Source organism: Hemicordylus capensis, chromosome 4 (assembly GCF_027244095.1).
Source record: "Hemicordylus capensis ecotype Gifberg chromosome 4, rHemCap1.1.pri, whole genome shotgun sequence".
NCBI classification, from domain to species: Eukaryota; Metazoa; Chordata; class Lepidosauria; order Squamata; family Cordylidae; genus Hemicordylus; species Hemicordylus capensis.
This window is the reverse complement of record NC_069660.1, coordinates 48,925,833-48,951,441: the sequence shown is the minus strand read 5'-3', so window position 1 is coordinate 48,951,441 and position 25,609 is coordinate 48,925,833. Positions and strand designations below refer to the sequence as shown.

Here is a 25,609-nt window from a genome sequence, read left to right as displayed (position 1 = left end):
CCATCTTCTTGGAATTTGGTTTGGAATAGAGAGTCTTTCCTTTACACATAGAATAGCATGTGGCAGTGTTTAGGGAAGCATAAAAGTCTCCCTCTGTGAATAGTGCTGATTGTGGGGGAAGCTGCCCACACTTTGTTGCATCCCAGATGTTCTAAAATGTGTTTACTTTTTTTGAGTCGTGTGCATGATAGGAACTCCTGGGTCTGTGCAAAACACTGAAGGAATCTAATCTGTGCCTGTTCCTTCACAGAGATCTGGATGTCCTGCTGCCAGATATTGACTATGTGGAGATCCCTGTGGATTGGTGGAATGCTGAGGCAGATAAATCCCTTCTCATTGGAGTTTTCAAACATGGTATCTCTTTGTATGTGGGATGGAGTATTAATAGGCATTCCTACTGTTTGAGGCTCTGCCTAGGAATGGGGAACTGGTCAGAATTTGGGACAGTTTCTGAAAACCTTTCAAAACATAACGTCATTTCAAACCTTTTTGTTTCTCAGTTGCTATGTTAAAAACATAGACAGACCTTTTAAAAAATCTGCACACACACACACACACACACACACACACACACCCAGTAAATAAATAAATCTATGGCTGCCATCCAGAATAATGCTATTTTGAGGGAGGCACAGTGAGATTCAGATGGAAGGAGGATTGGCAAAAATCACCTTCCATAGTGCCAGTGCAGCATTAGTCTGGATATCAGCCAATGATATATATCAATCTCGTACATTATGCACATTTTGCATATATTTAAGTTGCTTAGTTATGCTTTGTTGTTATGGGAAGTGGAAATTATCTATGTTGCACTGTATATTTGAAATCTTGCTGAACTCCCTGTGGCTTAGGAGGTTTCACCTTGCACTACCCACACATAATTTGTTCATATTATGTGACATGATGATAGGTTATTCAGAAATAGCACTGGGTCATATAAAATAGACAAAGTATTCTACCTCCCACTATTACTTGCTGTTTATGTTGATGTAGGGAGCAGTAGTAGGGGGTTAAGTCTGGAAGTGCTTGATGAACTATCCCCAAACATTTTGTGTAACTTTTATCAGGTTATGAGCGGTACAATGCTATGCGAGCCGATCCAGCCCTCTGCTTCCTTGAGAAAGTAGGCATGCCAGATGAGATGCTGCTGTCTGTGGAGCAGAGTGTCATTGATGGAGTGCAGGATGCCCCAGAAAGGTGAGCTTGTGAGAAGGGTCAGCTCATCCACTTCAGGAGCAGAATTGTTTATGAGACAAACTCAATACATACCTTGGGAACAGCATTACTGACTGTCTAGATTTTGGTGACACTATGGAAGCTCAAGTGGGTCAGTGATTAGAAAGGCACTAACTGTTCAGGGTGATGCTGCAGCCTGGTAGATGAGGAGCTCTGGCTTGTGTGAAATCTATTGAGAGTATTCTTTGGAACTACTACTACTACTACTACTATTACTATTACTATTACTATTTATATACCTCTTTTCATTTTAAAAAAAGGTTTTTAAAGTGGCTTACATAAAAAGAAGGTGGTTCTTCTCCTTGTTTCTCTCCATAGACAAGTGTGTACCACACATATTCTCCCATACTTCCATGGGAAATCACATCCATGGTGTTGGAAAACCAAGTTGTGCTTTGGGTGTCACAAGAGCATTAAGTCAGGAAAAGATGGAACAGCAGTTGGTGGTTGAGCTGCACACAAATTAGGCAGTCAGAATCTGTTATTGATTAAATGATGTCTTATAGCATAGGTTGTATAGGCAGCACTGCTTCCTGGCAATTGAATTATCATCAGTGGAGCTCTGTCAGATGTGCCTTAGTAAGCTTCCACAGACGCACTCCCTGTTGGATTGTTTTGTCTAGAGCGAATGTGGATAAAGAAGAGAACAGTGCAGACAAACTGGATGGGCTGCAGAAGCAGGAGGTAAGTGTGATTTACCAGAGAGAAAAGGTGAACTGCTCATTCTGTGTACCCTTCCATTGTCAATTTTGGTGGTGTTCTGGAGCTACATAAATAACAAGTATTGCTCTTCACAGTTACACATCTTGCAAAGTTGGGACTTTGGATCATGTTTACTATTTTAAAAATATTTTTCAGATAGGTTCATGGTGTGGTGCCTTTGCTGTTATGACATGTGTAATGAGGGAGATATAAACTAGTTTTCTTGTTGCATACTTCTGTATGCAACTGTAGAAATGAGTCTGTAGAAATGACCTAGTATGTTAGACCCTGGTTGACTGTATTCTTTGTGTTTTCATCTCTGTTCCAGAAGCCAGTGACTAAATTCTCTTGATGTGGGTTTGTTTTTTCCATAGGAGACTTCAGATTGTGGTGAAGTTACGGAGAAGAAAGATAACAGCGTTGCAGGTGAATTCTAGAAAATATTTATTTCATTTGCTTTATATTAGTTATATCCTGCTTTTCTTCCATGCTGGAATTCAAGATGGTGTTCATGGGTTTTCCAGATAGTCTCCCATACAGGCATTGGCCAGGTCCAGACCTGTTAGTTTCACCAAGGTTGCTGCCCCACAAGGCTGCAGACCAGGTCCTAGGATCCCAGGGAATATACTACCGTTCAGAGTTACCAACTAGAATAGTAGTTTATGTTAACTTGTATGGTAAATACAGTGTGTGTTCCTAGAACCCACATTACGCAAATGATAGCAAAATATTTACTTCAAATGCAATTAATGATAACTTTACTTAGTATTTCAGGTGCTTTATATCATAACAAAAGAATCTCAAACACAAACCATCTGAATTAAGGCTTCCATATTGATTTATTTTATTTTATCCTGTTTTTCTTTGAACAATTCAAAAGTGGCTTAAAACAAGTAGAAAGATATCAGTATGTGATTACAAATATTTATAGAATTTCTATAAAACATACAATAAACCCAGTCAGTAAACCTCTCACAACCCAGCCAAAGTCTCCAGAAATGGGAAGGCTGTGCATAGCTTTCTTTTTTTTCTTTTTTTAAAAGAAGAAGAAGAAATGAAGATCTTTGGCTGCATTAGGAAGGCAGTTCCACAGTACTGAGGCCACTTCAGGAAAAAAAATCTTGCTCTACAAGCTTCCCTGTTCAGACTGAAATGCCCCTTGTTATCGTTAACCCCCTAAAACCATAGTAATAGAAAATGCTGAAGATTGGAAGCAGGTCATGATCCTAGCACAGTGATTCCCAAGTGTGCAGTCTGTGAACAAGGACACATGAACTAAATTGCTCTTTCTTTTGGCTCAGGGGTTAGAACTGACAGGTGGGTCCCAATCAGAGACAAAAAAATTGAGGGCCACTACTCAGGAGTTTGTTATACAGAAGCCTAAATCACCAGAAGACAGACAGATAAAAAGCATAAGGCTTTAGCATTGCTAGATGAAAGAAATATCATCAATCTCCATAGAGTCCAAAAATCATGAAATTCAGGTAGTGAATTCAGGAGTGTTAACTTTTATTCATGTGGTGGGTATATCTCTATAAGTAACACATTCCAGCTGCAATTGACTTCAGTTGGTTACCATTAGGGATGTGCATGGTACTGGGCAGGGGAACTTCCAATAGGATGGCAGCATGCTGCCCCATTGCTTCGTTGGACCCTATGTCACTGGAAGTACCCGACGTGCCTGTGCGTGTCGGCACGTGCATTAGCACGTAGTGCTTGCGCGCCCGACGTGCACACTTGCGAGTGTGAAATGCACACGCTGAGGCACATCGGGTACTTCCGGTGATGTAGAGTCCGATGAGGCTATGAGGGTGGCAAGGAGGTACACTGCCGCCCCGATGGACTCTTTGCTAACGGAGCACCAGCGGGGGAAAAGCAGAGGGAGGGATAAGTGCACCCTCCCCCGCCCTTAAAGTCAACCTCCCCCCGCCGTCAAACCAGCAGATCTTTGAACCAGTTTGGAGGCCCATACAAGGCCTCTGAACTGGTTCCATGCACGTCCCTAGTTAACACCTTGGCAGGGACTTATTTATAATAGAGACCATGTGAGTGAGTGCGTATTCTCTGCTGCTAGATGAGGACATCTCACATGGGTTATCCTTCCCATATGCTCCAGGAGGCAAGACAGGAGTCTGGAGGGAAAATGCCCAATTCAGCATCTGAAATGATGAGACCTGGGCCTTCTTCCCCACCCATCCGTGTTGTTCCCAATCAACCTTCCCTGCCAAACACCACTGTACCTGCTCTCCACTCCCACCAGCATGGCAGGCTTTGTTCCAGGGGATGACTGATAAGTCTCTCCACCAGCGCAAATCATCTAAGCACTCTAAAACATGGGCCAGGGCCATGGATTCTTCATCATCATCTTCCTCCACCTCATCCAGCTCTCCTAAAAAAGCAAAACAATAATAATAATTATATATATATTTTTTAAAAATCTAAGCATAATAAGAAATCCTATAGAAATAAAAAAGATTTAAAAGGTCCAGAAAACAGAGGGCTTCAAGGCTCCCCATCTAACTTTTCAGCCATTTTGGTCTATGACTCTGCAAATCCATACCCTAGAGGGCCTGATCTGGACTCACCAAACCCAAAACCCATCCCTGATGTGGAAAACCCAGACTGGGTCCCTGAGAACCCAAACACTTCCATCAGTGTTTGGGTTCTCCATGGGACGGAAGACCATGATTTAAATGTAGATTCTAGAGAAGAAGGAGAATGATCAGATGACCAAAGCCCTGAATCTTTCTCCAGGTCTTTCCGCCTTTTCTGGAAGATGTCATGCATCTGTTCAACAGAGTCATCCATACTCTTAGGGCTCCAGCAAACAGCTGCCCAGGAATCTCTTCCACCACCCTGGGTCTTCCCAACGCCTAAACAACATGACCTTCTCTTCCACTTTCCTGGCTGTTTTATGTACGCCGTTAAAAAGGCATGGAAAGCACCAGCAGCGAACAGGAAGCCTACTCCCCTTGCTAACAAGCTTTATAGTCTCTCCCAGGAAGCTGCAGGCATTTCAGGTTTCCCCCACGGACTCTCCACTGGCGACTCTGTTGTCCAGCACCACCCTACCTCATGGTGGGGGCACCACCCTCAGAGACCCCAATGAAAAGTGGATGGAGTCGGTTCTAAAGAAAGGGCACAAGGCAGCTTCCCTATCCGTATGCGCCTTTACTGCCGCCTCTATTATGGTACAAACATCACTACTCTGGGTAGATGAGCTCCTTCAATCTCCCACCTCAGATCTTACTTGACAAAAACAAATACTGTAAAAAATACAATAGCCATAGGCTTTCATAGCCGACATTATATTGTATTCAATCTGTTTCTTCTCATGTTCCACAGCTTCTGTGGTAGCAGCAAGGAAACTTGTGGCTTAAACATTGGCAAGTAGACTCAGCCTCATGCACAAACCTGGCTGCAGTACCATATACAAGAGTCGATGTGATGCAGTGGTTAGAGTGTTGGACTAGGACTGGACAGACCCAAGTTCAAATCGCCATTCAGCCATAAAACTCACTGGGTGACTCTGGGTCAGTCATATCTCTCTCAGCCTAACCTACCTCACAGGGTTGTTATGAGGATAATCATAACCATGTACACTGCTCTGGGCTCCTTGGAGGAAGAGTGGGATATACATGTTTAAAATACACTGAATCCAAGCTATTTGGCGATGAGGTCCCTAAGGAAATACTTATCTAAACTAAAGATAAGAGGAAGACCTTATTGTAGCCCACCTTACTTGGTCCCTCACAGGGATGATAGACAACAGCCACAAAGGTCATTTCAACCCTTTCATACTTTTTGGCCTGCCTTCAGGCCCAGGGATAGAGACTCTAGACCTCAAAATCCATCCTGGAACAGACAGTGCAACAGTAACATCAGACTACCTAACCATCCATGCCAACCCCTAGACTAATCAATCCAAGCCTAGGCAGTTGTCCTGACTCAGAGCCTCCTGGGGTGGGAGGTCTGCTCTTAGACTTGGGAAACAAACATGGAACCAGTGGGTCCTCGACACCATCTTGCGTGGCTACAAAATAGAACTAACCTCCCTACCCCCTGATTGCTTCCTTCCAACTCCCGAATCACACTCACCTACCAAACATGCAGGGGTTTACTCTGAGTAATTCAGCCATAAAATGATTACCACTTCATCACAAAGGCAGAGACATTTACTCTGTTTTGTTCCCCATGCCCAAAAAGGTCAGTCCAGTTCTGGACTTAAAGTTCTTAAACAAATATGTCAGATGCAGAAAGTTCAGGATGCAGACTCTATGCTCCATTGCAGAATCGCTCCATCACTTCGACTTCATGGCTTCCATAGACCTGACGGAGTGTACCCTCACACACCTCCTTCTCCACTTCAGATATGCAGGCCAGCATTACCAATACAGGGCCTCTCTTCAGTGCCAAAGGTTTTCACAAAGATCGTGGCCCCTCTCGTAGCCCACCTCCGGCTGAGGGGAATTTGGGTATTTGTTTACTTAGAGGATCTCCTGATCAGGTCTGTCTCTCTCACGACTGCACAGTCGGATGTGTGCAACACTCTATAGGCACTTTTGGACCACAGATTCCTTGTGAACAGAGCCAAAAGCCACCTACTCCCCTCCAACCAAATCCACCATGAGATAGAAGCCTCATCTTTTCTCCAGACCCACATACAAGATCTTCTTCCGTTGATCCATCAGGTCACTACAGCTGCCCACTGTACCAGTCCTCACGCTTGCCAGACTCTTAGGCCTTATCATGGCATCACTGGCCCACTTCCATCTACGTACTCTCCAGTGGTTCCTCCTATCTTATCAGAACAACATAGCGTGTCAGCGTCCTACTGGAATCAAACTATCACCACAAGTCATCCACTCCTTTCACTGGTGGAACCCAACCATCTTGTCTCTTTCGAGGCAAGACTTTTCGGGATCATACAAGTGCTACCTAAGATGCCCTTTGAGCCCATCTACTCAATACCACTGCACCTTCTTTCTTTTAAACTGGCATTTCTCGTGGGCGTCACATCAGCCAGATGTGTCTCAGAATTGCATGTGCTGTCCGCCAATCTCAATTTTTGCATTTTTTATTTGGACTCAGTTTGTCTGATTCCTGATATAGTATCCTAAGCCTGTCCACTCAGTGGGAAAAAACTGGCACAAATTCAATGTGCAACGCTGCGTGAAGGTGTACCTCTCCCACACGGCTTCCTTCTGCTCCACTGATGCTTTCTTCATTTCCTTCCTACCTACCTCTCCACCACTACCATCACCAGGTGGATCAAGGTCTGTATCACATTGGCATATGAAGTGCAAACCCTCCAACCGCCTCTTCACATCACAGCGCACTCTACAAGATCAGTGGCCACGTCAGCTGCATTTTACACTAACCTGCACTCTCAGAAATCTGCCAGGCTGCCACCTGGGATTCTCCTTCCATGTTCACACAACATTACAAGCTCAATGTACATCATTTTCACAAGCAGCCTTAGGCAGATGTGTCCTCCAACAGGTTCTTCTGCCACAGTAGATGCTGACACTCCCACCTGGAGTTCTTAACAGTGGCATGTCCCGTGTGAGATGTCCTCATGAAGCAGCAGAGAAAGGAGCATTGATTACTCATTGTGAAGGCTTCTTCTTGCTGCAGGATTTGAGGATCTCTTGATCCACCCTTCTGGACATCTACTGGTGTATCTCCCTTCCTTCCTTCCTTCCTTTTTTCTCTCTGTACCTTGCATTTGGCTACTATGAACTGGGTGGGGTTCTCTTTCCTGGGCTCTTAAAGTGTCTTGTAATTTACATAGTCCTGCCTCCTGGAGCATGTGGGAAGTATAACCCACATGAGATGTCCTCAAATCCAGCAGCAAGAAGAAGCCTTCACGGTAAGTAACTAATGCTCCTTTTTCCGGTATGCCAGTAGAGAACGAGGAGGCTTTAATTTCTCTGACTATCATTTCCCAGACTGCTCAGATGCTTCAGTTTTATTTTTAAAAAGGAAAGGAAAGCAGAACTAAAAAAACCCAAAAAACCGAATGGATTTTGAGTCACTGGGACCCAGAAATCAGATGCTGATTACCTATCTCATTCACAATACTGAGGAGTGATTCTGTGTTCCTGTGTATATAGGTGGGATAAAATATTTAATGGATCATTAGGGAAGTGTGCAAGCACTGTCTATCAGTGCTGTAACCGCAAAAATTTGCTATCCAGGCCTGAGATCATAGGGCCCGGTAACCATGGCTATTGGCTGCAAGAGGAAATGTTCAGAAGAGCCAATCTCCACAGGGATTGTGTTAAATATTAATGACCTTGCTGATGTTTGAAGCCCAGGATGGCTCCGACCCAGACAAATCCAGCTGGCCTGTGTCATCTGCCCTCACAGCAAGGCTGCGGCGTCTCGTCACTGTTTACCAGCGCTGTAACCGTAAAGAGCTGCCATCCAGGCCTGAGATCATAGGGCCTTGTAACCATGGCTATTGGCTACAAGAGGAAATGTTCCGAAGAGCCAACGAGATGGATCCTATGAACAAGGAAATGCAGAAAAGGTAACTGGGAACAGTAGGCTGTGAACAGCAGGCCTGAGCTTCTTCAGTTCCTGTTATTTCCTTTTATATAAATTATATAAATGTAAAATCAAACTAGTTTGCTTGTAGTCTGCATGCTATCTTGTTGATAATGGCCTGCATGTTTTGCAGCATTAAGGTGGAGCAAGAGTTCACTCTCTCAGTAAAGGCTCCTCCGAGCAAAGCAAAAGGCATCTTGCACAGCCGAGCATGTGCCAAGAGGGAGCAGGAAGTGAATTTCGCTGCCCCCTTCAAAAGTGCCATTTGGCACTCTGACCCTCAGGGACATATTTCTGGAATCCAAATAGCATGTTTTGAGCGGAAAGCAACAATAATCTCCCCTGCATGTACTCAGCTGCATCACAAGCCTTTAGCTGAGCTTGGAGCAGCCCTCACTGCAAGGGCGCCACTCTTGCTTCACCCTCGTAACACTGTGGCCAACAAATATATCCTTGTCATGTGCATTCTTACTCAAGATTATAGCGCAACATAGATACATACAAAATAAGGGTCCATTAGCAGGAAATGCTGTCCTTGCTCAGGAATCAGGCTGAAAAGGAGCCAATCCTGCAGAATTACATAAGTTCAAATGAAGGTCAAAGAACTTTAGATCTATACTGGATTTTTGGCCCATCTCTTTAGCCTCAAAGTGGTTGCTGCTTAGCAGGGAAAATATTACATTTTGCTCTCCTGCAATCATATGCCAATTCCTTTATGCACCGGGGAATGACTGAATCATGAAGAATGATAACCATTTATAGATTATCACTATGAAGAAATAACAAATACTTTTCTTGTTTGTATTTGAGAAAGACGCCATCACCAACTTACTGGTAAAGAGGTGTGGATAAGTTAGAATAGAGAGACACTATTCTGAAGAACCATCCTGATTATTGAGAGAGCGCTCTGTTCCTCATCACTTCCAGTATGGCTTTCAGCACTAAGTTGGGTTTTTAAAGTTTATAGCACTTAAAATAGCAATAGCACTTACATTTATATACCGCTCTATAGCCGGAGCTCTCTAAGCGGTTTACAATGATTTAGCATATTGCCCCCAACATTCTGGGTACTCATTTTACCGACCTCGGAAGGATGGAAGGCTGAGTCAACCTTGAGCCCCTGGTCAGGATCGAACTTGTAACCTTCTGGTTACAGGGCGGCAGTTTTACCACTGCGCCACCAGGGGCTCAGTAAGTTTATGATCCAAAGTTTATGATCTATGAACTTTAAAATAAAATAGTAAAAACTCATTAGCTTGACCAGAACAAATGTTATTAATTGCATAATTGCAGACATAAGTGAAAGTTGGGGAAAATGGCAAGTTTCATGAGCTTGGATGTGTTTGCATTCCTCATATATTCTGCAGATGGACCAGAAGAGAGCAGGCAGATTTCTACCGCACTGTCTCTTCATTTGGGGTCATTTATGATCCAGAGAAGAAGATCTTTGACTGGACCCAGTTCCGATCCATTTCACGTTTGGAGAAGAAAACTGATGAAAGCCTAGAAAAATATTTCTACAGCTTTGTTGCCATGTGCAGGAATGTCTGTCGCTTGCCCCATTGGAAAGAAGATGGTGAGTGGGAAACATTCAAGGCTTGTACATTTTTAATTTAGAATATGATGAAGTCTCTTTCTTAATCCATTTTTTAATTTCCACATTTGTGTGATAATATCACACTGACCCAGATTGTCCATGTTCCAATGTAAATGTTTTCACACAATCTAAAAATACCACATGCACAATTTTCTAGTTCTGGAGCAACTGAGCCTGGATGCTATGTTTCCCTGGCAAATTAAAAAAGAAAATCAACAATTGATAATGTACATGTTTAAGACTTTGGCTGTTGACTGTGAACAGGAAAATGCACATAGGTCAGATATTTAAAATTAGGTAGCCATGTTTTGAGGGACTATTCTTTTGAATTAAAAAAAATGCAGTTAACTGTCAAACATGCTGTGTTAACTAAATTCACAAGTTTTGAATAAAACATTAGAGACAAGAAGACTTTCATAAGTCGCTTGAGAAAGCAACCTATTACGAGAAGCAAAGTAAGCCGTTGGTTGATCAAGCTATGAAAAGAAAAGTCATGTTTAGAAGAAGCTTTTTCTTGCTGGCTGTATACTACTCATTGGGGTTTTCCGCCTTGGGGTTTTCCGCCTTGGGGTTTTCCGCCTTGGGGTTTTCTTTTAACGAAAGGCGGTATAGAAATGTAAAAATAAATAAATAAATACTCATCTGTAGCATTAATGTCTGCTGACCAGTTGTGTTCTGCTATGCATTCAGCCTTCAGGGATCCCAGTTGTGTGCCACAACACTAAACCAACAGTCAAGTGAGCATGACCTAATATCTTAGTATTGTCTGGACATATTATAGGCATGGGTTATTTTCCTCTTTTCTACATGGCTTTTATTGTCTTACAAAGTCTACTATAAACATTATAATACAGAGATTTGGTATAAAAGGCTCTTCTTGAAAAAGAAGAGAAGGTTTACATTGAAAAGGCCTGCATCAAAAGAATAACTTTTGATAATTCTAATAAACACAAAAAAGGCTTGCATCAAACATATGCATACATTAAAACAGATATAAATGTTTTAATGGTTTTATATTGTGAACCGCCCAGGAACATTTTTGTATGGGGCGGTATAGAAATGTACTAAATAAAATACAAATAAACAAATAAATGCTAATAATATCCTTGCTGATCTTTGGTTTTAGCCCAAAGCCCTTCTGTCCCATTGTCACACTCTGTGGTTTTATTCACCTCTCCTTTCTTTTCTGTACTCATAGGTCCAGCAGATCCTAGTATATATGTGGAACCAATTACAGAAGAACGTGCTGCAAGGACACTGTACCGAATTGAACTCCTACGGAAGATCCGTGAGCAAGTGTTGAGATGTCCACAGCTGCATGATCGACTCAAACTTTGCCGTCCAAGTCTATACCTTCCTGTGTGGTGGGAGTGTGGCAAGCATGACCGGGATCTGTTGATTGGTACGGCTAAACATGGGCTGAACCGCACAGACTATTATATCATGAATGATCCCCAGTTGTCATTTCTGGATGCCTACAGAAATTATGCTCAACACAAAAGGACAGGGGTCCTTGGTGCAGAGAACTTGTGTTGTCATCATCAGGCAAATTCTAAACTGTTTTGCTCCCCTTCATATAGTCAATTGGAAAGAAAACGTGAATCTGCAGACACAGAAACTGAGAACTGCATGAAGCTAGTGAGCACAGGCGATGGTCTCTCAAGGACAGAAAGCATTTCTCAGGATGACAGCTGTGAAAATTTTATGGCTAAAGTCCGGGGCATGATTTCTATTAACTATGATGAGAGCTCTTTACCTGATTCTCTGATGTGCATGATGTATGATGAAAAGGCCTGCAACAGTGAGCACAGCTCCCTGGCTCGTGACAGCCCCAGCTGCACAGACGTCAGCAGCAATACTACCAAAATGGCAGAGGGCAAAATAGATGGGGATGAAGATCTGTCTAGCTGTGATGCTGAGACCACAAGAGAGCCCTCCTTCTTGGATCACTTGCAGCTAGGCAGTGACCAAATGGAGGGTCAAAATGCAGCCCAGGAGCCTTCGACCAAGGAGACAAAGCCCTTGGAGAGCTTTACTGGGGAGCCCTGTGATACCCTTCAGCACATGGAGAATCAGTATGCTAGTGCAGGATCAGTACCATTTGAAAGGGATAGCATGGAAGGGGTGTTAAGCATAGGAGTATACAGCCCTAGTCTTCATAACTTTGATATCGAAGTCCACCCTGAGAAGAGGTTCATGGGCTTGTTGCATGATAAGGGTTTGGAAGAGAAATCAGTACAGAGTCAGAGCCACAGTGAGGAAGAGGAAGATGAGGAGGAGGAGGAGGAAGATGAAGATCATTTGGAGACAGCAGCAGATGCTGTAGAAAATTTGAGAGGCTGCCTAAAGTCTCCAGATGTTGACGAAGCCCAAGCTATTGTGCAAGAGGGACAGAAACATAGTTCCTGTATTCTCAATACCCTGGACTCATTCATGGAGGAAAGGAATAAGGAGCCGGTTGAGTCAATCTCAAGTGAGCAGGCAGCATCCAAATGTGATAGTGAGCCAGGGGCTGGGGAGGATGATCAAGCTGAATGTGAGAGCCTTGAGGAGCATATGCCAGCCTTGCAGGAGATCCAGGCCTGCCATCACCATCACTCTGCACGGGGCCAGGGTTCAGCAATTCAGATGGAGCTCTTAAAGACACATCCTATCTGCATGAAGGTGGACCTCTGGGGAGATGACAGTGAGGGGAAGAGGGACAGTCCTGTTGTTCAGCCTCTCTGTGAGAGTGGAATAAAGAGAGAGGAAGATGAGTGTGAGAACCAAGACCTAGAGAAGAGGGATGAAATCAGCCAAAATCAAGGTAAAGTATTGTGAAGATATCTTTCAGTCAATTGGTGAGCATTCTTGTATATCGTGGAGCCACTTATGGTTCATCATAAAGGCTAATTCAAGATAGAAGTTTCTAAGTGTAGGTTATCCAGAATACATTCACTAATCTGTATACACATAGCAGAGTAAGCAGGATATCAGCTGTTGGTGATCTGGTGAGGCAAGGCTTGTATCCTAAACAGGTCCAGAACAGTGTCTGTGTGATTGCTAATTAAAGATTGCAGCTGTACAAGATCTTAGCTAATGCATTTTAGGGTTATACCTTTTATTCTCTGTGTAAACTATAATGCACTATACGTGGGGCTGCCCTTGAAAAATGTCTGGAAACCAGTCAGTAGAAAATGAGGTGGCTGAATTATTGACTAAGACTGACCACCGTCAGCTTCACTGGCTACTAGTTTGTTTCTGGACTCAAATTAAGACACTGGTTTTGGCCTTTAAAGCCTTACATGGTCTGGACCAGGCTGACAATTCAGATCTTCTGAAAAGACTTGAATGTGCCTGACAGTTGAGAACCTCTGAGAAGACCTGATGTCTTCTCAGTGACCTGAGGTTCTTCTCAGTGGGTGATTTGATCGTTAGGGGCATAGAGAGATGGGTTTGTAACCTGCGTGTAGACAGCATGGTGTCTTGCTTGCCTGGTGCAAAGGTTGCGGATATCACACAACATCTAGAGAGGCTATTAGACAGTGATGGGGAGCAGTAGCAGCCGGTGAGGGCAGCACCAGCGGGACAGCAAGAATCACCTTTAAAATTAATCAGCAGGTGCTTACCAGCATTTAGGCAACACTTGCAGGCTATCTCAAGCAGTGGCGCTCCACCCACAATCCTGTGCTGGGCGGCGGCACTCCATCCAGTGGGGTGGCAGCGTGACCATAGCCTCTGTGTACATGGAGAGACCAGGGTCATGCTGCTGCCCCACTGGGATGCCGGGCAGAGTGCACCCCACACGGGATTGCAGGTGGAGTGCCACTGATTGTGACAGCTTGTAGGTGCTGCCTAAACACTGGTAAGTAACTGATGATTAACTTTTAAAGGTGCCTCTCACCACCTCCCCGGACGCTGCTCTCACTGGCCTCTACTGCTGGGGAGGAGTCGGCTGTCATGGTGCATATTGGCATGTTGGAAAATGCAGTCGGGAGGTCCTGGAAGCCAAATGTAGGCTGCTAGGTAGTATACTGAAGTCCAGGACCCCCAGGGTAGTGTTCTCTGAAGTGCTACCTGTTCCATGCGCAGGGCCAGGAGACAGGTGGAGCTAAGGGGTCTCCATGCTTAGATGAGATGGTAGTGCCAGTAGGAGGGGTTTAGATTTGTTTAGCACTGGATACATTTTGGGGCAAGCAAAGCCTGTACAAAAGAGACAGACTCCACTTGAACTAAGGTGGAACCAGACTGCTGGCACTTAGAATAAAAAAGGTTGCAGAGCAGCTTTTAAAATGACAGCTGGGACATTGCCCACAGGAACTGGGTGGTACCTAATTCAGCAAGCAAAGTCCCCTAAGGTGTGAGGGTGCAAACGTTCCAGATAAACCAGAAGTGGACAAAGCAGAACCAGAAGTAGTGCAGATAGAAACACATGACAGCTGGTCAGAAAGGTCAGATGACAGTAATGGAGAATGCACATGCCATCGCCCAGGAAGAGACTCAGCGTATCAGTGTTTATATACCAATGCCAGAAGCCTCCGAGCCAAGATGGGCGAGCTGGAGTGCTTGGTTCCTAATGAAAACATAGATATAGTGGGCATAATGAAACCTGGTGGAACGGTGAGAACCAGTGGGACACTCTTATTCCTGGATATAAACGCTAGAGAAAGGACAGAGATGGGCAGATTTTGGGGTGGAGTAGCACTGTATATTATAGTAGGGATAGAATCCAACTTACTAGAAAACCCTAGAAGGACTGGAGTCCTCCACATAATCATTATAGGTGACAATACGAGGACTGAAAGGAAATGTGTTACTAGGGATGTGCTATTGCCCTCTGGATCAAAACGCTAAGAATGACCTGAAATTGGAGAAGCAAGTCAGAGAAGCATCAAAAAGATACAGAGCTGTAATAATGGGTGGTTTCAGTTATCCTCACATAGACTAGATAAATTCATGTGAGGGTATTGACAGAGAGGCCAAATTTCTAGACATACTAAATGACTGTACCTTAGAACAGTTGGTCATAGAACCAACCAGAGAAAAGGCAACTTTAAACTTAACCCTGAGTGGTACCCAGGACCCTATGTGAGTTGTTAGAGTTGTAGAACCACTGGGAAATAATGCCCATAGTGTGATCCAATTCAGCTTATATGTGAGTGAAGCGTTGCCAAGGAAGTCCATCACTGATTCATGGTACTTCAGAAGAAGAAACTTCTCAAATATGAGGATACTGGTAAAAAGGAAACTGAAAAGGAAAGTCAGGAGGGTCAAATCACTCCAGAAAGCATGAAACGTCCTTTAAACCACAATAATAGAAGCTCAATTGGAATGTATACCAAGAATGAGGAAATGTACCACCAAGTTCAGGAGGATGCCAGCATGGCTAACAAGTAGAGTCAGAGAAGCTATAAAAGGGAAGAAGACTTCCTTCCTTCAGGAAATAGAGGTCCTGCCCAAATGAAGAGAACAGAAAGGAACATAAACTCTGGCAAACGGAATGCAAGGAGACAATAAAGGATGGGAAAAGAGAGTTTTAGGAACATATACTAGAATATGTGTCAAGGGGAATAACAAACACTTCTTTAAATATATCAGAAGCAGAAAACGTGCCAGGGAGGTGGTTGGACCCTTAGATGATGAGGGTGTGAAAGGGAGGAGATTGCAGAGAGGCTGAATGTGTTACAGGCTGAGTATCCCTAATCCGGTCATCCAAAATCTGGAATGCTCCAAAATCCAGAAAACACAATGGCGTGTTCCCACAGCACCAACAAAATATTATTTTCACATGAAATCTGAATTTCATCTCCACCTAAAATGCCGTGTTTGAGTCTAACATGACCAGCAACATTATTGCATTGAAAATTTTATCACAATTAGTTTTCATTACATTTACAGCTACTTGTAGTTATTGTAAATTCAATGCTTATTTGTTTTTATACTTTAAATAAAACCTAAAAAAATAAAATACAGTGTACAAGTAACCTTTCATGTTTAGACTTGGATCCCATGCCCAAAATATCTCATTACAGTATGCAAATATTCCAAAATCTGGAAAAGTCCAATATCCGGAACACTTCTGGTCCCAAGCAGTTCGGATAAGGGATACTCAATCTGTATTTGCTTCTGTCTTCATGGCAGAGGATACTGACCATATACCCGCTCCAGAACTGAGCTTCTCAGGCTTGGAGGCTGAAGAACTGGGTCAATTTGAGGTGATGAGAGAGGATGTTCTAAACTGTCTTGAAAAACTAAAAATTAACAAATCGCCAGGGCCAGATGTCATCCACCCAAGAGTTCTGAAGGAACACAAATGTGAAAATGCTGATCTCCTAACAAAAATATGCAACTCGTCCCTACAATCAGGTTCTGAACCAGAGGACCAAAAAATAGCTAATGTAACTCCAGTTTTCAAAAAGGGATCCGGGGGGAACCAGGAAACTACAGGCTAGTTATCTGTGCCAGGTAAATTGATGGAAAGCATTCTTAAGGAAAAATAGTTAAACATATAAAAGAACAGGCCTTGCTGCAGGAGAACCAGAATGGCTTCTGCAAGGGAAAGTCTTGCCTCTAACCTTTTGGAGTTCTTTGAGCGTGTCAACAGGCATGTAGAGAAAGGTGATCCAATTAACATAGTATACTTGGAATTCCAAAAGACTCTTGAGTAATCTTATCAGTCATGGGATAAGGGAACAGGTGTGTGGATTGGTAGGCAACTGGTTGAAGGACTAGAAACAGAGGGCAGGAATAAATGGACAATTTTCACAATGGAAATAAGTAAGAAGTGGGGTCCCCCAGGGATCTGTACTAGGACCAATGCTCTTTAGCTACTAGTCCAGTAGCTATAGGCCACCTCCTATAGAGATGGCCTATAGGAGGTAAGATAGCTCTAAATATCAGTTGCAGGGGAGCAAGAGAGAGGGCATGCCCTCAGCTCTTGCCTGTGGGCTTCTCAGAGGCATCTGGTGGGCCACTGTGTGAAACAGGTCTTGGGCCTGATCCAGCAGGGCTGTTCTTATGTTCTGCCTTCTGAGATGGATGGCTACCAAAGAAAAAGTCTTTGTAGCAGTGGCACCCAATTGTGGAACTTGTTCTTTAAGCAGGTATGCCTGGTGCCTTCACTGTTATCTGTAGGCACCAGGCAAAGTTCATCCTGTGCTTTTAATGGCATTTGTTTGTTTTATGTTACCTTGGTCTTTTTAAAAATTGGATTTTCATTTTAAAGTTTTTAGACTACGGCAATTATTTTTTATTGGCTGTTGTTTGAATTTGTCTTGTTTTTGCTGTTAGTTTTCTTCTTTTAAACATTCATTATTATTTAGGTTTTGGTGCAGAGGCAATATAAACGTGTCTACACAAATACATAAATAAATAAATACACCTCCATGCGCAAAAATAAGCTGTTGGTCACAGTGTCTGAAGTCTAGACTCAAACTAGTCCACTGAATTCTGTCCATTGAGTTCTTTAACCACTGCTATTTTCTGCAGGAATGAGAATGCTCAGTCTTGTCATTGTGGGCTCTCCCAGAGACCTTTACACCCGTCACATTTGTTGGGGTGGGGGGCGTCATTCAGTGCCCCAGAAGAGGTTGAAAGGATGAATGATCTGGGGCCTTACTAATGGCAGCATCTGCTGTTTACTACTTTATCTAGATTGTTTTGAGAAGTTTTCCGAAGATGAAAGCAAGAGCTCCATGTTTGCTGTGCCTGGAGAGATCGATGAACTTCAGGATGTCCGGGCACCTACCATAGCTCAGCTTTTGCAGGAGAAGACGCTCTACTCTTTCTCAGAGTGGCCTAAGGTGGCTTGGTAGCTTAAGTATGCATGAATAAGGGCTTTAGGTCAATGTTTAGCAGGGACTGAGATCCATATAACAGTAATACTCTGGGGAGTGTCTAAATTTATTGGAAAATATGGTGTGATAAATCTTTTTCTATAATAGAGAAAAAGATTGATATCTTTCAGTGTTTTAAAAGCAGCTCTGGAGAACTTCTCCAAGCTGAATATTCCTCTGTTATACTTCTCCCATTATATTATCATATTTCATCAGACATAAGTTAATCATAATAGCTATCCTGTGAATAACATGAAAAGTGCTCTTGAGTGTACAATTTCAGTGGGTTTTAGCTTCCTGCATTCAAATTTATGTAGCAGGTCAGGCATTTTCCATCTGAAAAATATGCTTGCAGTTTTGAAGTTTCTGGTTGAGATCATATTTGGAAAAATATCCCCTGTGATAACTGGCCTCTTTTGCTGACCCTGAAGTCAAAAGACATTTCAACAGCACTAGCATGGACCTTTTCCTCATTGTTACCCTGCTTTACCTTTTTCTCTTTTTGAGAGGAAGGGTCCTGATTCTCTGCACTTGACTTGCTTCTGCATCCCAGGCTACAGAATACTGCTGCAGTTGTTATTACTCATTGTTGAAATACTACTGCAAGGAGTTAATAGCTCTACTGATCAACTCTGAGTTATGGGGAGAAAGGAGAAAGTGCTATGTGATGGGAGGATAGCCTGTATAGGCCTATTTTTCTGCTTCATCCTCTGATTGTATGTATGCATGTATGTATGTAATCAAGCTTTCAAAAGTGGTCTCAGAAATACAATAGAAATATAGGGGAAGGGATATAAATATGTATAAGGGCTCCAAGTATTTTCTTCATTGAGCGCTGTAAGTGAAAAGGGTGATACAGAATGAGCCTTCTTCACAGGGGTGACCAAGTGCCTGTATCTTATATGTACAAGCTGAGGCTTTGTGCAAATATTCCTTCTAATATGCAGACCCATAAATTCATGGTGTGGTCAAACTATTAGCTTCTGTATCACCAAAAACAGAAAGTCCTGAAGCTAAACCAGTTTACTAGTGGAGATTCTCCTCACCTATGGATTATAATACGAAAGACTGTCAACATAGGCAACTCAGTGAAGCATATCTGCTTCTTTGGCAGGACCGAGTGATCATTAACCGCATAGACAACATCTGTCATGCCATCTTAAAAGGCAAATGGCCTTCTTCCAGCCAGCCATCTGAAATACAAAGCATGATGCCCACTCCTGTGTTAGCCAGCAATACTGGCAATAGGAACAGCTACACCAATTCAGAAACCTCGGAGCCCAGCTTCAGTAATGGAGTGATAACTACACAGGTCCAAAAGGTGAGCTGACGGGGGAGCTGCTTGAGTAGACATTTTGCCTATTGTTAAAGCTGAAATAAAAGGTATGGGATATAAATTGTGTAATAAAATAAAGCTCACTTGTTTCAAACTTCTGCCCATAATCCACAGTCTCTTATACAGTAATACATTCTGTTTTGTTCTAATATGACTGACTGTATCCTTCTTATATATGGGAACAACTAAAGGCTTCCAGAGTGAATACTGTCACTAGTTATACTAAGCCCTATGATGAAAAGATGTTCTCGGAATCAACTCCTTAGCATATTTTCACCAAAGCTCCCAGAAGTGTGTTTCTAAGATAGGAATACGGACAGCCTACTGATCCTTCATTTTGGAAGGTTTTGTTTGAGTGAGATACCATTGCTCTGGGCCAGGTAACCACTTCCTCCAAAATGACCCTCTTAGTATCTTTAGCAGAGAAGAGGATAGTGTTGCTGGACCAGAGTTCAAATTTTCTAGCTTTTAGCTAAACAAAGCTGTCCTTTTATGGGTACTAGATCTAAAAAACAATTCAGAACGTTAGAGACGTATAACCTCAAAGCCAAGCTAGACAGGATGTTGGTATATTCTTGTTTGGATCTCTTGGAAGGGTGTTTTTTTGTTTGTTTTGTTTTGTTTTAAGGTAAAAACAACCCTGCCTCAATTTACATTGGTACATATATGTTTTCTTCCTCAGGGCTCCTTGGGATGGGAGGGACATCAATAAGATTGGGGGAATTGTGTTGGAGTAAAGGCTTACATTTTTTAAAATAGTGCTATAATCCCAATCAAATTCGGAAGGCACTGCAGCTGCCTTTATCTTTAAAAAAGAAAAAAGTAAGGCATCAAATCTAGTTTGGTCCTCAGTCATAACAAATAATAATAGAGCTTCTTTCTGGTCTTGGTTTTAAACACAGGAAGGTTTCCTGGCTCCCACCTTTGTCAAAGATGAACACAAGCACCAGCAACCATATGAATTTGAGATGGAGAGAGATGCCAAGCAGCGGAGTCTTGAACAGCTAGTTGCATCCCACCCCCATCCTTCAATTGTGTTAAATGGCTGGCGGGATGCAGCAGTTGACCTCTCAAGAGTGGCTGATGGATCCCCAGCAAATAGCTCTCCTTTCACCTTGAGCGCAAGCATACCTAAGTTAGGGACAGTGAATGCCCTGCAGGGTTCCCTTGGCATGGACTTGTCTGGTATCCTTCAGGCAGGATTAATTCATCCTGTAACAGGACAAATTGTCAATGGGAGTCTACGAAGAGATGATGCTGCCATGAGAAGAAGGCGGGGCAGGAGAAAAAATGTGGAAGGGATAGACGTCATATTACTGAAGGAAAGAAGCCTCCAGACCGGGTTGCCGGTGAGTAATAAACCCCAGCCTCTTTTTTACTTGAATCCTTTGAAGAATTGTTGTCTGGTACCATGTCAGAATTCATGGGGCATCCAGACTAATGGGACTTAAGTTAGTCATAACTAATTTGTTTCATTGATTTCAGTGGTGCTTAGTTATGACTAACCAGTATGGATACTGCCCATTTAATTTATTTTGGATATTTTATGCACCCTGTTTCAAGGTATATGGTAACATTTGAAAAAGAAGAAACCAACAGAACAAGTAAAAAAACCCAAAAACAAGTTCTAGTAAGAACTAATCTGCCTACTTTCCTTTTACTATCCCTACAATGGGACTAAATTTGGTCCAAATCAGTTAGGCAATTCACAAGTTAGCCCACTTGCGTCTCAAATGTTCGTGCATCCGCCTGTTTGAGATGTCCCTAAAAATAATAATAAACTTTATTTGTTAGCCGTCCCATAACAAATTGTTCTCTAGGCAACTCACAACAGGATTAAAACATACAATAACTTTCTCTACAGCTGTACCTAATTTGGTCAAAATCCGTTCCCACTTGTACCTCAAACCTTCACTTGTCCGCCATCTTGAATCAGGGTTGGTGACATCATTCCAAATGATGCCCTTGAGCCACCTCTATGTGTCCCTACCCCTGTAGCAAATGTGGTACAAATCAGTTAGGTGGTCCACAAGTAAGCCCACTTGCGCCTCAAATGTTTATGTATCCGCCATCTTGAAGTGGGGTGGATGACATCATCACAAACTATACCATTGAGGTGTCCCTACAACTGTACCCTATTTGGTTCATATTGGTCCAGGCACTGAATAGTTGATAGGGGGACCCAGACACAGACACAATGCTGGGTGATCTCATAAGCCTACTGGAAAGTAGGCTGAAAAGACCATCAAATGTTTAGTGTGATTCTGGATCATGGCTTAACAATCACAGGAGAGTTCAGGCTATAGAGTCAGGGAACAGCTGCCACTTAAAGAGATGCTTGCCCAAGCAGCTGTAACACATGGAGCCGGGTCTCACGATCAGTGAGACCCGGTTTGGAATGGTAAGCGGGGAGAGCGGGCTAAGCCTGCTCTCCCTGCAGACAAGGAGGGCGGGAGCCCTGGGTGGCCAGATCAGCCGCCCACACGACTGCTGGCTCCGTGATGGAGCCGGCAGGGGCTGAGGAGTTTGGAGGCCACGCAGCCCCCGGAAGCTCCAGTATGCCTTGTGCGAGTGCGCAGGGCATACTGGGAAGACCCCCGAGCCGGGAGGCTGCTTTTCAGCCTCTCGCCTGGGGTCTACTTATGAGTAGCCACGGCGCGGAGCCATGCTGCAGCTACTCACAATTTTAAAAACCAGGTTTGCGGAGTGCTCACTCCAGAAACCTGGTTTAAGTGGATGGTTACTTTGGCGGGTTAACCACCTGGAGGCCACCGGGCTCACCTGTGAGCCCACTGGTTCCCACAGTCAGGAGAAATTGGGCTAGGCTCCCCTAGCCCGATTTCTCTTGATCATGGGAATAGCCTCATGGTCAGTCTAGGCTGCAAGTGTCTCTCACTGAAACTTCCCGTAGTCTTCCTAGCATCTTCTTACATCATCTATCTAGTCTTTACCTAGAAAAAAAGTTGCTGAGAGGATTCACATTAAATCCAGAGGCTTTTAGCAGAGACAAAGACCACTCTGCCCACTTACTACTCTCATTCCCCCAGAGTTAGAGTCCAGAAGCAGCGCAGTGTCACAACAGTAGGATAGACATTGCAGGCTGTGTTAGAATTAATTTCTTAACATGATCTGTCTCCATTTTTTCTTGTATTCTGTTCTTTACAAACAAGAGTGGAATTGAAAAGCTCCTCGCTTTTTGCCAGTTAGCCCACAGGGGTGCCTTGCTATTCCTCTTTTCAAGAGGAGACTTATGCAAGGCTTGAGAGACCTTTCAGCCAGGTATGCATTGCCACTGCTGACAAAGTGTAAGGAACATGAAGATTGAGCATTCATGAAGATCGAGATGATTGTTGTTCATCTTCTTGGGCCATTATGTAGCTCTGCTCTCCAGATTGTACCCCCTCCCATAGCTCTAACACTTCACACTGGTCCTTTCCTAAAATTGTTCCCTCTCTCCTCGGTAATGCTGCATCCACAGAAAAATATCCTTGTTTTCCCCTTCCACACATCTTTTTGTGGGGCCTGCTCTGTCTCCCCTTTGCTCATATATGCAGTTATTGTCAGGTTGTCTTTTTCTTACCCTCTTCCACCATTTAGGCCAAGGTCACTGACTGGTAGTTAATCTTCTTGTCTATTATTTCACTCCCTCTTCTGGCTCCTTTCAGTATTTTTCATCTTCCCCAATAGGCATCTTTCCCCAAAACTTCCCCAATAGGCATTAACGTTGCTTTCTGCTAGTGTGGAATTTGGTCAAAAATTGTTTACAGTGCTTGGTTTGAGACTGTAGGCAAGAGATTAGTGTTTTAACAGCTTCTTTGCCTTCTGAAGGGAGCCAAGAACATCCAGAGAATTCCAAAAGTGAGTGGAAAGAGCTGAGGGAGCTCATTCCAGGCAAGCTCACCTCCTTTGTAATCGGGACCAATGGTTGGGAAGCAAATGACAGGGTAAGGGCCTTCCAGGAGCTGGGCAAAGCAAGGCAGCCTGGGATTATGTATGGGCCCTTTATGGGAGGTGAAGACAGGGCTTGGGATACTTGCAAACGATGGCTACAAGAAACAAGCTGAGGCTGGTGTTCTTCTGCAGCACCTTTCTGGGTTTATTTCAGAAACTTTAATGAAGTGTTACCGACGATCCTCGTGAATCTTATGTCTGAGAACTGTTGCTAACTGAGAACCCCTGTTGCTAACTAAGAATAGGGATCCATCTTATTAATTAATTAATTCTCTATGTAAACCACTTTGGGAACTTTTATTGAAAAACAGTATGTAAATGTTTGTTGTTGTGGTTGTTATGTTGCCTTTCTTTGCTGCATCTCTCACTCTTAACTTTCTGCTGTCATGTCCCAATTTCCAACAAAGAGAAGACACCCACTGTCTACTGTCCCATATAGCCAGATTTATACTGAAAAGTGCTATGAGCAATTGCCATTAAGTAGCCAGACTGAATAAATCTGAATACATGTGAGAGTTCCTCCCCTCCCCTCCCCCCCACCCCCAGAAGCTTCAACACAGAGGAATAACAGAGCAAAGTCAGCTGTCATGAAAGTCATCTTTCATCTATGCTGCTTCAACACTATAGCTCAGGCAGAAACTGTGACTGTCTGGGCTAATGCCTGCTGGGGCAGATAGTAATATGGCAAACTTAGCAGACAGTCTGTACTGTGTCACAACCATTGGGTTGTGGGGAGATTGTTGCCTACAGCATCCTCCACACTCTTGTATCATTTCATGGATGTGTGCATACTTTTCTTCCCTTCCATGGTAATACTACAGCAAAGCAAGGAGTATTGGATTTGGCTTCAGGAGGACAGTTAAGTTGTAAAGAAGCCCCTTGCTGGAGATGAGGATGATCATAGTATTTCAGAAAGAAGAAGCTCCGGGAGCTATCTTGCTCTTCAAGCCTCCTGCTCCTCTTGAATTGTTTCCTCCTAAACAACAGGGAGTTGAGGGAATGTTTTCCTTTCAAGCACGTTTTTCAGTGTTTCTAACCAAAATCACTGATTATAAAAAAGAGTGGTTGGGGCTTCAAGGTGAAACAGAGTCAAGTTCAGGTAGGGTGCACAGCCTGTATCGTATAATAATAATTATGTGATTTTGTTTTTTTGTTTTTTTCATTTACAGTATACCCTATCTTTCATGATAGGTGGTCAACATAAAACTTTAAAATCACAATTAAAATTCACAAATCACACATAATAAAACCAGAACCCAGGACAATAAAACATCAAATGTAACATATAAAACATCACCTACAGAGGCTTCCTCCAATCAGGTATTAACAATCTGACCTATCAGGTAGTTTTTTAAAGCCTACTTAGCTGGCAAGGAGGGATCATCATGAACCATCTATTGTAGGAAGCGTAGGGGCCTCAGCCAAAAAGGCCTTGTCTCATGTGAAAACCAATTGAGCCTTCATCAATGATGGCACAATAAAGACACATGAAACATCACTCATCTAGAAGATCTTAGTGTGCAGACAGAATTACTTGGCAGTAAGCGGTTCTTCAGGTATCTAGGGCCCAAACCACATAGGGCTTTAAAGGAAATGCTTAGCACCTTGAATTGAGCACGGAAACAGATGGGAAACTAGTGTAATCTAGTCAGAGTAGTATGTTCTGATCTAGAGGCCCCCACAATGTTGACTGGATGTTCCATTTTGCACCAATTGTTTGCACCTGAATTATTTTCAAGGGCAGCTGCATATGGAGATTGTTGCAATAATCTAACTAAGATGTTACCAAGAGATGTACCTCTTTTCTCTCTCTCCTGGTATTGCTTCCTTCAGCTCTGGTTAATTGTTAAACAGTGCAGCCAGCAATGTAGAAGGCTGCTGTATGGTGGAGCCTTCGTCTTCAGGCCACTGGTAAAACCAAATTTTATAAATGGCTGGCTCTACTGCAGACCCTCCTCACCATCTTTAATAGCTTTCCATAGTTCAAAGAGTGCTTCTTTTCTTTGTACAGTTTTACATTGTGGGCTCTTTTCTCCCACAGTGTAGGAGTGTATCCCTTTAAGATGGGTTGTGCTGTCCACTTGCTCCCAATGGACAGGGCCTCATGCAAATTAAGATTGGTCCCATGGTGCACTGGGACCAGGCAGCCTCCAGTTCTGGGCCAGTCTAGCTTCTGAAGACAGCTTTGGAAGAGCTCTAGCCTTTTTCCTTGAAAATTCTTCATTTAGCTCTTCCTTTTTTCTCTACTTCCTTTTTCATTCCTTTATTTCCTGTATTCTCGGTTCCCTTTTTAAAAAAACCCACATGTTCTGAATCTTTCAATTAAGTCCAGGGGGTGTGTTCTGTGTGAGGTTTAGGGTTCTTTTTTTCTCTGACGATTAGATTTAGCTGTTTAGATGTACCCTCTTTTTCTTATCTTTA

At 43.2% G+C, this 25,609-nt stretch overlaps 1 protein-coding gene and 1 long non-coding RNA gene across 11 annotated transcripts in view; one reads left to right on the top strand and one right to left on the bottom strand.

Moving 5' to 3' along the window:
* CHD6 (chromodomain helicase DNA binding protein 6) overlaps positions 1–25,609 on the top strand; it is a 206,247-nt gene that overhangs the window by 168,886 nt on the left and 11,752 nt on the right. For 5 of the 8 annotated variants that reach the window (XM_053245232.1, XM_053245230.1, XM_053245231.1 and 2 more), the window contains 10 exons: positions 251–354; positions 1,068–1,197; positions 1,860–1,920; positions 2,313–2,364; positions 8,254–8,473; positions 9,858–10,066; positions 11,286–12,893; positions 17,720–17,868; positions 19,016–19,222; positions 20,140–20,586. In XM_053245232.1, coding sequence (XP_053101207.1) covers positions 251–354; positions 1,068–1,197; positions 1,860–1,920; positions 2,313–2,364; positions 8,254–8,473; positions 9,858–10,066; positions 11,286–12,893; positions 17,720–17,868; positions 19,016–19,222; positions 20,140–20,586 — 3,187 coding nt within the window. Of the gene's footprint in view, positions 1–250; positions 355–1,067; positions 1,198–1,859; positions 1,921–2,312; positions 2,365–8,253; positions 8,474–9,857; positions 10,067–11,285; positions 12,894–17,719; positions 17,886–19,015; positions 19,223–20,139; positions 20,587–25,609 lie in introns of those variants that run through there. The other 3 variants (XM_053245235.1, XM_053245236.1, XM_053245237.1) reach the window with 3 other exon arrangements.
* Positions 2,753–25,609, bottom strand: part of LOC128322941 (uncharacterized) — a 53,047-nt gene continuing 30,190 nt past the window's right edge. For all 3 annotated transcript variants that reach the window (XR_008306094.1, XR_008306095.1, XR_008306093.1), the window contains 2 exons: positions 8,237–8,448; positions 2,753–4,327 (listed from right to left, as the gene is read on the bottom strand). This is a non-coding gene — a long non-coding RNA (uncharacterized LOC128322941). The remainder of the gene's footprint in view (positions 4,328–8,236; positions 8,449–25,609) is intronic.